The sequence below is a fragment of the Pecten maximus genome, chromosome 3, assembly GCF_902652985.1.
Source record: "Pecten maximus chromosome 3, xPecMax1.1, whole genome shotgun sequence".
In the NCBI taxonomy this organism is placed as follows: domain Eukaryota; kingdom Metazoa; phylum Mollusca; class Bivalvia; order Pectinida; family Pectinidae; genus Pecten; species Pecten maximus.
Window position 1 is genome coordinate 27038955 of NC_047017.1, and position 12838 is coordinate 27051792.

The window sequence follows — 12838 nt, forward strand, 5'->3', positions numbered from 1 at the left end:
GACAGACGGGGGCTTACTATTTGCCCGCTACTGAATCAAAAATAATTGCAACAATGTGTTGTTACTTATAACTCATTAAGAACAAACGGCGATAACATGAATAAATATGTAATATGCATGGTAAAAGTGTTATTCAAATAAACTTTCATTAAAAGATTGAAATAACCACAAAAATAAAGTTAAAAAACATTGATACTGTTTCACGTATTCTGTGTTACTGATAAAATGTAGGGATTCAAAATATGGAGAAATTAAAACTGCATGAACCTCAATGTAGCGATTGTAGCCACTGCATCTGAGGAGCAAGGTAAAGTTGTTTTCGATTGGCTGCTCATGCGCATTGCCAAAACCAATGTAGGAGTAGCCTACTTCTGTAGATAAATAGTTCAATCGAATGGTGTTCCCAGTCGTGATAGCAGCCGTGTATCTATTTCCACTTATATTATGTATATAGAAGGTACAATTGGTAAGAATGAATATATTTATCATGGAACTCGTTGAGATTTTAATAGCTGTGTGCCTTTGTACACTCGTCTCCGTTGCATGGTATATTCATCAACAACATCAAAAGTATGACCACCTTCCCGGCCCACCTAGGGACAGGTATGTATTTTTTACATATAGATGTTTTTTTTATTCTAATATATAACTTGTTATTACATAATGCTCAAATGAAGTGTTTACAATCATTACATATCGTTTAGGTCGCTGTTGACTAAAAGAGTTTCCCACACGTAACTACAACATAGCCTCTTTTTATTTGCTGTATCAATGACGTACGCTTTATGTGAAGCTACATATTGTATGCCATTCTCTTTTGTCGTGAATAGAAATTGAAAATCGTCCTGATTTAGTATTTGAACTAGCATGTATTTGTTTATTTCTTGATACGGATAAATTATGCATATGTTCCATGTGGAAGAATACAGTCACAAGTCGTTGTTTCAAATTTGACATCTTTTTAAGATAATTATAAGGACTGTGCTGCTCTCAGATGGACTACATTTGACTAAAATCACAATGCACGATGACCCCATCAACATGCTTATCCACGTCAATATGTTATCAGTATTACCCTAAACCCTCAGCTCTAGAGTGTACAGATAATATCAAATAATTTAAAGATAGGTTTCGGCGAATTTCTTATTTGTTTTGTCTTCCATAACACCTTTTTATCATGGAATACATTACTTCCCTGGTTGTGCAGCGTCAGAGGTACTAATATGCATAAATAGATAAATAAATGAATAAATAATTGATCGTATATTTTGGAGTTTTTGGAGCGGACACGTCCCATCAATAGCAAAAGTAATTGCTGCTGGCGGTATTATGGACGACTACTTAATAGAAACGTAAGTAAATTTTTTTTTTTTTCAAAATGTAGGAGTATTTTAATTTATTACCTAACGTTAACTAACGAGGTTTTGTACAAATGTAACACACGGGAATAATACCTTTGCATATTAATTAACGAATGATAGAGCTTCACCATAGAGCTTGATTATTTATGACGATTTGCGCCAGCTGAAACCCTATATACATATGTAGGAAATCATTGTGTTTTTTGTATGGTTCAACCAAATTAAGGTTTATTGTGATGTATTTATTGTGAACTCAAGTTAGAGAGAGTGTATGCGTGCGAGAATATGTATGTATCCGGGGCGGGGAGGGGGGGGGGGGGGAGATTATAAGTGTTATCAGAATATATAAAGCGTCTGGTATGGTGGTATGGACTGGTCTGTATTTTGGCACTTCTCATATGTGGAACTACATGATTCAACTTTGGAAAAAAACAACAACAAGATCATATCATATTGAACACAGAATGTATGATGTAGGATTGGATATTGATGTATGGTTGCCTGGCTAAAGTGTTATACAACTTATGGAACTTTTATTTCATTGTTAATTATTTTACAGTTCCAAATCGTGCGGCCTGATTTTCCACCTCTGCTTATGGAATCAAGTTTTTGTTATTGTTTTAGATCCAGAATGTATCAAGGTAAAATATCAAAATACGTTATTCAGATTATGTATTTCTTAACAAGTAACTAAACAGTTTTAAATCTATCTTACTTATCTATTAATTGATGATGTGTCAAAATAATTTGAATTTCTTTTCAATTTTGCAATTGTATGTAAGTCTCAAAAGAATACATCATTATTTTAGGATGTGCTGGTGACAGGTAATCATCCGAAATCAAGACGTATTTATTCCGAAACTACGGGCGTATTTGGTGCAAGGTAAAAGTGTAAACTCGTGTTTACTCTGTTATGTACTTGCTATGTTTCATTGTTTATTAATGCAGTGATATTGTTAATCATTATTGATTATTGGATCGCTTAAATCGACACCAGCAACTTAACATGCTATAAAATAATGTGAATGTAAACGTTATACTAGCGGTATTCTATTATAAGCCATGTTACCATTTATTTATGGAATAAGATTGATTTAGTAATAAACCAAATTATATCAGATATCTTATATAATTACATAAGATTGATATAATAGATAACTTATATACATTATGAGATACATAATATGTAAGATATAACTACACCAACATTGTTCCGTGAATGAATAACATCTTAACTTGCAATAATATTCACAATTATATGTTGTTCTCGTCAAACGATGATTCTCTGGTGTTTTCTTTTCTTGAGAGATTTCGAAAACCGAGAATCACCGATTGATTCATGTGTTAAAATCTTAATATATATTAGATTTTGAATTCAATAATAATAATATATCTACAATCGAGGATATTTCGTTAATAAGTACTATCAAAAGGATCTGATGTTGTGTTTAACATTTCAGGTTTATGAACGAGGGACTTTTATTGCAGGCTGACGATAAGGTCTGGATAAAACAGCGAATGCATCTTGACCAATGGTTTAAACCACAGTAAGATATGTATTAACGATTTACATAATTAGAAATAAAGAATGTTTGTTATTTAGAGAAGTTCATGTACGGACTCTGGTGATCAATATAAATATAGATGCATACGCATATTTTTAACTTAAACTAATATATGTCTGGATTTACATGTTACAGGGTGTAATTGAATAACAGAACATGCAGATTAATTAGTCCTTATTATGTACAAATGTCAAATCGAGCTCGCTGAAAAACAAACCGTCTGAAAGGTCATTTCAATCTGACATGAATTATCGGGAAGGGTTTTAAGAGTCCTTCACCCAAGCCTTTTCGATTCCAAATACGTTTTAACTCTTATTTGATTGATTAAGGCTTGTATGAAAATAAAAATGACAACATCAGTGTTCTCTCTATATGAACATTAAGGGCTTTAATATCACCGAATGTTAATCTAGCCGCAAAAAACGTCTGAAAAGTGCAATACAAATTTGGATAAGTCCAAATACACATACATTGATACAAACTATCAGGTTCCGGTGATTTGAAAGTATACAATATCTCTAAACGGCTATGGACAGGACATACTAATTATCCAGATGTAAGTGGTGTCAGCTCCCGAGGTTTTCTGACATCTAGATATCTATGCGATCAAATAAAGTTGTAATCTGCATATTTGTTTGATTAGTCATGACCCTACATCATATACGCAATAGATTTTTTACCGCAGCTTCTTTCCCCCCTAATGTCAAAGAAAGGTTAACTGTCACTGCTAATATGCAGATGAATAACAAATAAATATCTATTACTCTTTGTGTTTAGATAAGACATAACAATGTATTTATTTATGTAAAATTACATTATACATTATCCTATGTTTATCATTAATGTTCTATACATATATTTGTATGTGTCCTGTTAATAGCTACATTCGACAATTTGCATCTGAATTCAACGAGTTCGCCGATCGCTATACAGAACTTCTGGAAACAGTTGCGGATGGCAAGACAGAAGTCCACACATTAAATACGTTTAACAAACTCACGATGCATTTGTTTTACAAGGTTTGTGTTTTTTTAGAGGCGGGTCTGTTTTCTATAAGTTTACTTCGCGGGTCATTCATAGTACACGCCAGGTCTTGTGAGCAAAAATAGCCCGTTCAACTGTATTCTTTTAGCTGAATTTGTTTTTGTGGGTTTTTTGTTTTTACTATTACTTCCTTCATCGGACTATTTCCTTTGAGAAATTACTAAGCGGCTTCTACCCAATCAAATTCAACGTTATAGCGACGTCAATAAATGCCAACATTTAAAATCATCTAACGCCAGGTTAGCATTGACTATTTAATGTGCATAATTTGCCTCAGAGTCCATGTATTATATATCGCTAAGATATTGATGGGACTCGCCACGTTAAGAAACGCATTTCAACATTGTTAATTCTTGACACTACACACATCAGTTAGTTTCAATATCGTCTAGAGCAAAAGGCCAAATGAAATATTCGAAAAGTTCAACGCAAATAAAAAAGAAAGACGCAACGAAATAATCGGTATTTCCATATTTTAAAAGTGGTCTCATTTGAGTGTATTGACCTAGCTTACTCAAAACGAATGCATATTGACGTTATTTTATGGAAGTGGTCTTCTAGCTTTAAATGTCCTAACAGCATTTGATATATTGTGAGTGCGAAAAATAATAGATATGTAGATCTTTAAAAGAAAATCCATATTATACAAACATGTAAGTGTTTCAGTAAGTAATTAAGCTTTTGATTTATATTCAAATCGTGTGGTATATATCAGTAACTAATTACTATTATATTTTATTGTTGTGTGTAAAGAGCCAGATATAGACGGACGTTGAAGCGACACATCTTGATATCAAATATAAGTATATCATAGCTACATGTACACCGTGTACTACTTAACCCATTATTTCACTTCAGCATATTTTATTGATAATCATGATTGAATTTAACATCGGGCTTTAGCTCACACCAAGACAAAATTAATTACATTACATCCGCTAATTAAAGAGTAAAATGAAAAAGTAATATAGCACACACACATAAACGCATACTTATCATCAGCTTACATAATTTAGAATGCATATTACTTATTATACCCAATTATCGCACGAGTTTCAGACTTCAAGCCCATTATCATTGTGGTCTTTAGAAATTGTGCATCAAATAAGGCTAGAAAAGGGGAAATAATTTATTAGAATCATTTCAGTTCTTTGAAGTGATTCACTGTCAGCCATTTAAACAGGTGGCTTTCAATGTCGATATGGGGTCATTGAGTGGAGAGAACCATCCCTTTGTCACTAAAATGAAGACAGCTTTGACAGGATTTGCGGAACAAGTCATTAATCCTTCAATAACAGTGAGTATTTAATACGTGTGAATCCATAACTTTAAAATTGTATTTAAGGTGTGTTATGCTATCTTATGTTCCTGAAAAGGTTGTGTTGTCCAACGCTGTCTTGGTTTGTGGACGTTGTGACATGCATATGCAGCATATTCAATGTGTTCTATTGCGTTTTCATTCTAATTTCTCTTGAAGAATGTCGAAACTTTCACATAAAATCTTTCAGTTTTGTAATCATAATAAAGTACAATTATTCCATTTATCACAGCAGCTATATCCATATATAACATGACGCATATACAGGCTCGTTTGAATATGTGTGACTTTTAAGATAAATCCATTCAAATGGAAATTTCGCCGAGATGTGCGAGAAGCTATCAACTTCATCAGACAAACCGCTAAAAAACAGATGATCGAAAGAAAAATGGCGAAAAGGAAAGGACACTACTTTCCGCGTGATCTCTTGGAGTATATTATGGAACTGAAAGGTAATGATCGAGTCCAATTTATGTTAATATATGTCAAATAGATGATTACAAAATGTCAATAGAATGGACATCAAACAGGAGATCACATCATAGATGTAAATATAAACAGCTCTTATCAGATTATACGAATATTGTCAGGGGAGACAACTAATATCAGCCTATACAGACACAGTAAAAATCAGAATGAATATCAAATATAAGATTACACAATATTCAAAGACGTAATAGAAGACAATTACATTAGATTATACTAACAATGTTACCGGCAGTCATAGTAACACAGTTAAATCCAAATCACAGGTTTTGTTTCAGAAAAATATCCCTCAATGATAACGGACGAGACACTTCTGGACAATTTCTTGACATTCATCATTGCAGGTACATATAATGAATTTTAAAATATCGAACATTTTTCTATATTCGTTGTGATTTTATCTCCTGTCATCAGTTCTCGTATTGATTGTAATATTACACGTTATTTATGTCTCGACTTTCTTGCATGGAACTATTGCTATATTGTGATCAACGCAACATTTATCATGTAGCATTTAAACAAAACAATTAAAAATGCATTAAAAGAGTGTGTATATGTGTTTATTCGGTAATTCATTTAACCTCTTATGGTAACTTGGATTTATTCTAATTATATCAAACAGGACAGGAAACCTCGGCCAATGCCTTGAGTTTTACGCTTTTCCTCCTCTGCCAGAACCAGGAATGTTACAACAAGTAAGATACATTACCGCATATCTTCGTTTTTATTCGGCGAGGTGTTAAACCATTGTATAAAATACACACAAGATACAGTACAGTTAGATACAGTAGAGTTAAATAAAAAAGAGTTGGATACAGTAGAGTTGGATACAATTAAGTCAAATACAGTAGAACTGGATACAGTAGACTACGTCACACAAATGTTTTGAGTTATAGAATAATCATTAAGACTAGGGACTTAATACCGCTGTTTTGTCTTTATAGGAATAGTCAGTGATGTTAAGGATATCATACAGCTGTTTTGTTCTTGTATGACTAAGTGATATCAAGGATATCACTCAGCTGTTTTGTTCTTGTATGACTAAGTGATATCAAGGATATCACCCAGCTGTTTTGTTCTTGTATGACTAAGTGATATCAAGGATATCATGCAGCTGTTTCTTCTCTGTATAACTCATTAGTGATGTTAAGGATATCTATCATACAGCTGTTTTGCTCTTATTTGATTAACTGGGTTGTCCTTACAAGCATAATCGGTAATGCTAGAATGCCAAAGGTTAAAATTGATCATAGGATTCAACTGAAAAAGTCTGAATATGTCAAAATAAATAACAAAATCTACATAGGGAGACGGAAAAGACATTTATTTCAAATCAATTCACGATTTCCAAACTTCATTTATTTTAAAAGAATGTTAAGTACATAGAGTACAAGATTGAAGGTGAAAAATGTCATTTATTAAATCTTCTAAATGACGAATAAATTTCATCTTTACTTTTTTGTACAAACTTGTACAAAGTGATCTGTTACACTTTTAATTGTATTTCATATACTTTTAACAAAGTTAAAAACATCGAAAAAAAATAATAGTGTCAAAAAGTGCGGGAATCAAAAATGCAATAAATGTGTCTTTTTGAAAAGTGTCAGAATTTAACTAAATACCGATTAACCTTGGGCATTTAAAAAAAATCATCAAGTATGGAATGCCACCTGCGATCTCAACTGCTCAAAGGATTGTTCAAAAGATATAAGCACATTTATAAACGAATCAAAAAGAGTAAAACTGCATCATACAGCTGCTTCGTCCCTCTATGACTCGTAAGTGTAGCTTAGGACATAACAACTGTTTCGTCTTTCTAGGACTTGTCAATGTTGTTTAAGGCATAATAGCTGCTTTGTCCTTCTAGGACTCGTTAGTGAAGTCAGGGACATCATAAAGGTGTGTCGTCTTTCTAAGACTTGTCATTGTTGTTAAGGACATAACCCCTGTTTCGTCCTCCTAGGACTCGTCAGTGTTGCTAAGGACATACACAGCTGTATCGTCATTCTAAAACTCGTCAGTGATGTAAGGGAAATTATACAACTGTTTCGTTCTGTAAGGACTCGTTATTGATACTAGGAACATCATATAGCTGTTTCGTCCTTTAAGAACTTACCAGTGTTACTAAGAAACTAGGGCGATCAAAGGAGACGACATCTTGGAATTTGTCAAATTATATAGAAAATTGGATATATAGACAAAAAGTGTAGTATTTCCTACAGAAAAATCGTGTTGTAATGGTGATATGAGTTTTTAACAAATCGATGAACATTGTTTCTTTAAAGCAATATTGCGTGGTTGTAAAAGAAATTTTGAAATGATATGTTTTTTCGTTAGGTTACAACAAGAGGTGGATGAAAATGTTGGAGCTATGTCAGTAATCACCCTGAATGAACTCGAGAAGTTGCTCTATCTAGACATGGTGTTGAAAGAGACACTCCGGCTTTATCCCGTTGCTAAGACAACATTTCGCGAAACAGTGAAGGACTACATACTTGGTGGTCACTGTGTTCCTGCAGGCACCGACATGATGGTAGGCAAGTTTTAAATATATTCATTCCATCTTGCCATCACTTTAATCATGTTACAACGCCGACAGCGTATTTACTGCTCCTCAGGAGTATTCTTTATATGAATAGAAACATGTGTAATTAACACTAACAAAGGAAAAAAAGGTCTTAATTAAGACCAGAACTTTCTTAATATAGAGGCGGAACACTATTGGATTTCATATGGATGCAATCAATAATGAATTTTTATGTTAAAAGAGAAAAACGAAAGTATTTTAGCACGCTGGTATATCAATAGGCCGAATTCTGTCATTTTTGATATTGCATTAACTGTACAAACAAAATTTCTTGTTTTAAAGGAGATTTGGCACCTAAGTTTGTATATGCACAGTACAAAATTGACAATGTATCCCATCTAAGTAATATCATATTATCCTAGACTTTCAATGAAGTTATTGCAATAAATCCAGGTGACGTCATTGTTTGAAGCTGTATAATGCCAGGTGTGATATCGTTATTCTGGAAAAAAATGTGATAAATCTTCTGATAACTTCCAATATATATGTGTGTATCTTAAGAAGGCTTTCCATCACATGCATACTTCATTGTTCATGTTATTGACTTTTTTATAACATATATACTCTTATTGAGTTTGAGTACAATGCATTGATTCTTCTTCTAGATCAGTTTCTATGCTACATCTAGGGCAGAGCAAAATGTGGCAAACCCAACAAAGTTTCTACCAGAACGATTCGACAGAAACAGTCCAGAAAAGTTTGTAATCGATCATTTGCTTGTTGCAACGATATTTATTAGGCGGTAAAGCACTGAAATGAGTTTAGGGAAAATATTCTATATCAATCATTCATAGTATAACGAAAGTAAAGTGCCAATGTGGGTCATTCTGCAGCGCCTCAGTGATAAAAATAAGTTTTCAGGAAGTCATTTTCAGGTAATATGGTACTTGCACATTTATATATCTCATTTCATTTTTCTTTATTTTTTTTTTCTTTGAAATTTCGGTTGTCAAAAGTGAGAGGGTACAAATGAAGATTCCATTGATCATGCAGTTCAATGTAAAATCACTTTTTGCAGTTTCTGCTAGAGAAAAAAAACAGCTCAAGAAATGCAGTTGAAGAAAATGTCAAAAATTTAAATAAGTAGGTCACATTGACCTAGTTGAGCATCTGATCTATTATTTTATCATATACTTTTTGAAAAATACTGAAAACTCCCATTAATCAACCATATTGACTTCAAACCATGCTAAACACTTTTTTTGTGCATATGCTTACTTTTCAGGTTAAGGAGATATGTCTCTACCCCATTTTCAGTTGGACCTCACATATGTATTGGGAAAAAATTTGCAGAGGTGTGTACGTTGTATCGTGATGTTAAAAACTATCTTTAGGAATGACGTATGCCGACAAGAGATACATTAGATATAGGCCTAGCACAAACTTCATGAACAACTAGCAATCAATTTCCGTAGAAAGAGTTTATTTAGGACACAGTTAAAATTTAAACAAATTATTTACTATTTTGTGAAACAATCATTTTATATGGGAACACCTGAGCCCGTTTGGTCATTTTCGTCGTAATTTTGATTACAGTAACATTACGAGCAAACCGAAAGAATGGCCGCTTGGAAATTAATTGTAGTTTACATTTGTAATTTTATATCATAATTTTCCGTTGGTTAATCTACTTAAGTATTGTGTGATAGAAACGTGTGTATATTGAATCTAAGAATGAATATATTACTATGTTTTTATATGACTATATTTTATGTTTTCATGGGCTATTTTTTATTTTACTACATAGATAGAGATGAAAATCATGATTGCGAAGATTATGCAGAATTTTGATTTTGAATTGGTTCCCGGTCAAACTTTTGAAATACAAGACAATGCAACAATACAGCCAAAAGATGGCGTAAAGTGTTTCTTTCGCCGACGAAACATCGATAATCAGCGACCACTGAAAGAGTGTGTAAATTAAACATTTAAACTGTAATGGCATGTGTAGACAGTTCCAAAAATCCTTTTGGACTCTTTCACTTTTTAAAGATGCGTACATGTTCATAAATTACAAACTTTAATCTTTTAGTCTTTGATTTGTTACTTGCGATAACCGCTTTTTACATTCAGGTTTGTTTAACTTCTTATCAATTCGACATTTATTGCCTTTGAATTTGTGGTAAATTGCCTCAGAATATATTGCGGATATTAGATAGTAACATGAATATTAATTTAAAGTCGAATCTATTTATTTGTATCAGTTTGAAAGTTTAAAACAACGCGATAGAGAAGATGAGGATACCCTCAGCAAACACTTAATGTTCTTCAATGAATTTAAAGAGATGATGATGCTATTTATACACATTATTGTACCGAGTTGAAATTTGCTGAAATCAAGCTATGTTTAAATAAAAAATAGCAACTGATCTTTCTTAATATTTGGTTTATTGGCGATATAAGTAATCTCTACGGGGTACAATTTTTAAAAAACTATCGACAAGGTCAATTGTAAATATCTTCATGATAAAGTAGCTATATGATTAAATTAGTTGTAACTCGTCATTTCATTTATGAAATAGCTGCAGTTGACGTCCACATACAGTTGTTTTCGGTCAGCGTCCCTGAGATCATCCATTTATGATATATTTATTAATTAAGCAAAAAAAGGGACATTCCCTTTGACCTTTACTTCCCGCAGCAGCGCCTTCACCTTGCTAGTTATATTGGTGAGCGTAGCTTGCAGTAATGTACTCCGGGTGATTATCTAGCACTGCCAATAGCCTTGTTTATGGAATAGGTGTTCCACACTGTATTAATATCCTAGCTTCCTTAATTCCTTCCTGAATACGTGGGCGCGGTTATGGATGCACACATTAATCATGCAAAATTGTCAGACTTATTGTCCATTTAATCTTTCTTCACTGAGATGATAGCTTGTTTGTTTTTGTTTTTGTTTAACGTCCTATTAACAGCCATGGTCATTTAAGGACGTGCCAGGTTTGGAGGTGGAGGAAAGCCGGAGTACCCGGAGAAAAACCACCGGCCCTCGGTCAGTACCTGGCAACTGCCCCACGTAGGTTTCGAACTCGCAACCCAGTGGTGGAGGGCTAGTGTTAAAGTGTCGGTACACCTTAACCACTCGGCCACCGCGGCATGATAGCATAAGCATGAACATCGTTGGTAGCTGATATGGAAGCATGTGGCAACATCTATTTGATCAATTAGAAGTTCAAATTGGTAGACTTCGACTAAGCCTTTACTTATTACAATGTCTTTTTACTTATAGTGTTTCCTGATATGTTTCGCCCATTTAGTTTCCCATGTAGAAATCTTGAAGTTAGATATGTCTTTAATTTTGCACTCATATTTTGTATCAAACATTTCTGTTCTATACATAAAAGATATATAATTGTTTCCTGCTTATTTAACAGGAAACTGCAAATTACTGACGTTTCATTGTGTGTAAAGCTTGAGTAAGCAAAAAGTGTCCGGCATCTACATTACTAGATTGTCTTCATCACGAGACTTGTATTTCCCGTGAGAAATTGTCGAAGTACTGGTGAGATATTTAATATTCCTTAACATTATGATTAATTCAACAAACCTGATTGATTTCTTGAACAAATGTCTTTCAGTGGACGTAATTACCGAGTATACTGATAACAATTTCATTAACGCTTGGTGAGACGCCCGTTACACTTGATCAAGTGTTAAAACATTTCATTATTCCTATGAAAACTTCATCATTTAGTTCACACTATTACAGTCGTTTATGTAGGAGATAGTGATTAACACTATGAACTGTATTCTTAACTGACTTCCGTCTAAATGTAATCTAGTCACATGGGAGACATGTCATTGATTTTACAAGAGGAAGCAAGGTATATTAAGTTTATTCACAAGGAAAGTCAGGAAAATAAAAGCTTAAGTTATCATTTGTTTGCTAAAAAAAGTGAAACTTCATTGTATCCACTATACGAATTCAATTTGAATATGATCTTTAAGGACAATTCTCAAGTGACCTATTCAAATCGCATTTCGTTCGTCGTCCATCATGCGTCTTCCATCGTGATTGGCCGTCCGTAAACCTCATTTTAGATGTCTCAGTAACCCCGGAACCAATTCCAGTGGAACAGATATCATCCATATGTCAATTGTCTCCAAATTAGTTAAAATAAGGTAGAATCAAATAGTTACGATAGATGTAAGGGATTCTAGATGCCTAACCGAAGTTGTGAATTTCATGACCCCAAGGGCACAAGTTTACCACTGGGGGGGGGGGGGGGGGGGGGGGGGGGGATAATAATTTATACAAGGAAATCACATTTTAGTCTCATTTCTTAGTCAATGGAAATAATTGAAACCTTGTTAGAATTATCAATATGAGATTGCAATTAGATGGTATACACATGTTTGCCCTGACTGACTCCGATGGGCTAATGGGCAAGGCAAAATGGGTCAAATAGACATAATTTTTATGACATGGTAGAATCACATTTTTTTTATAAATGGAAGGATGTAAGATGCACGGTTG

At 33.5% G+C, this 12838-nt stretch overlaps 1 protein-coding gene across 1 annotated transcript; it reads left to right on the forward strand.

Annotated features, from left to right (window-relative positions):
• Window positions 1-6402: 6402 nt before the first annotated feature.
• On the forward strand, window positions 6403-10512 carry LOC117322843 (cholesterol 24-hydroxylase-like). Its single transcript, XM_033877784.1, has 5 exons — window positions 6403-6469; window positions 8112-8307; window positions 8967-9058; window positions 9587-9656; window positions 10109-10512. The coding sequence occupies exons 2-5, from the start codon at window positions 8146-8148 to the stop codon at window positions 10283-10285; spliced, it is 501 nt and encodes a 166-aa protein (XP_033733675.1). The 5' UTR covers window positions 6403-6469; window positions 8112-8145; the 3' UTR covers window positions 10286-10512.
• The last annotated feature ends 2326 nt before the right edge of the window (window positions 10513-12838 follow it).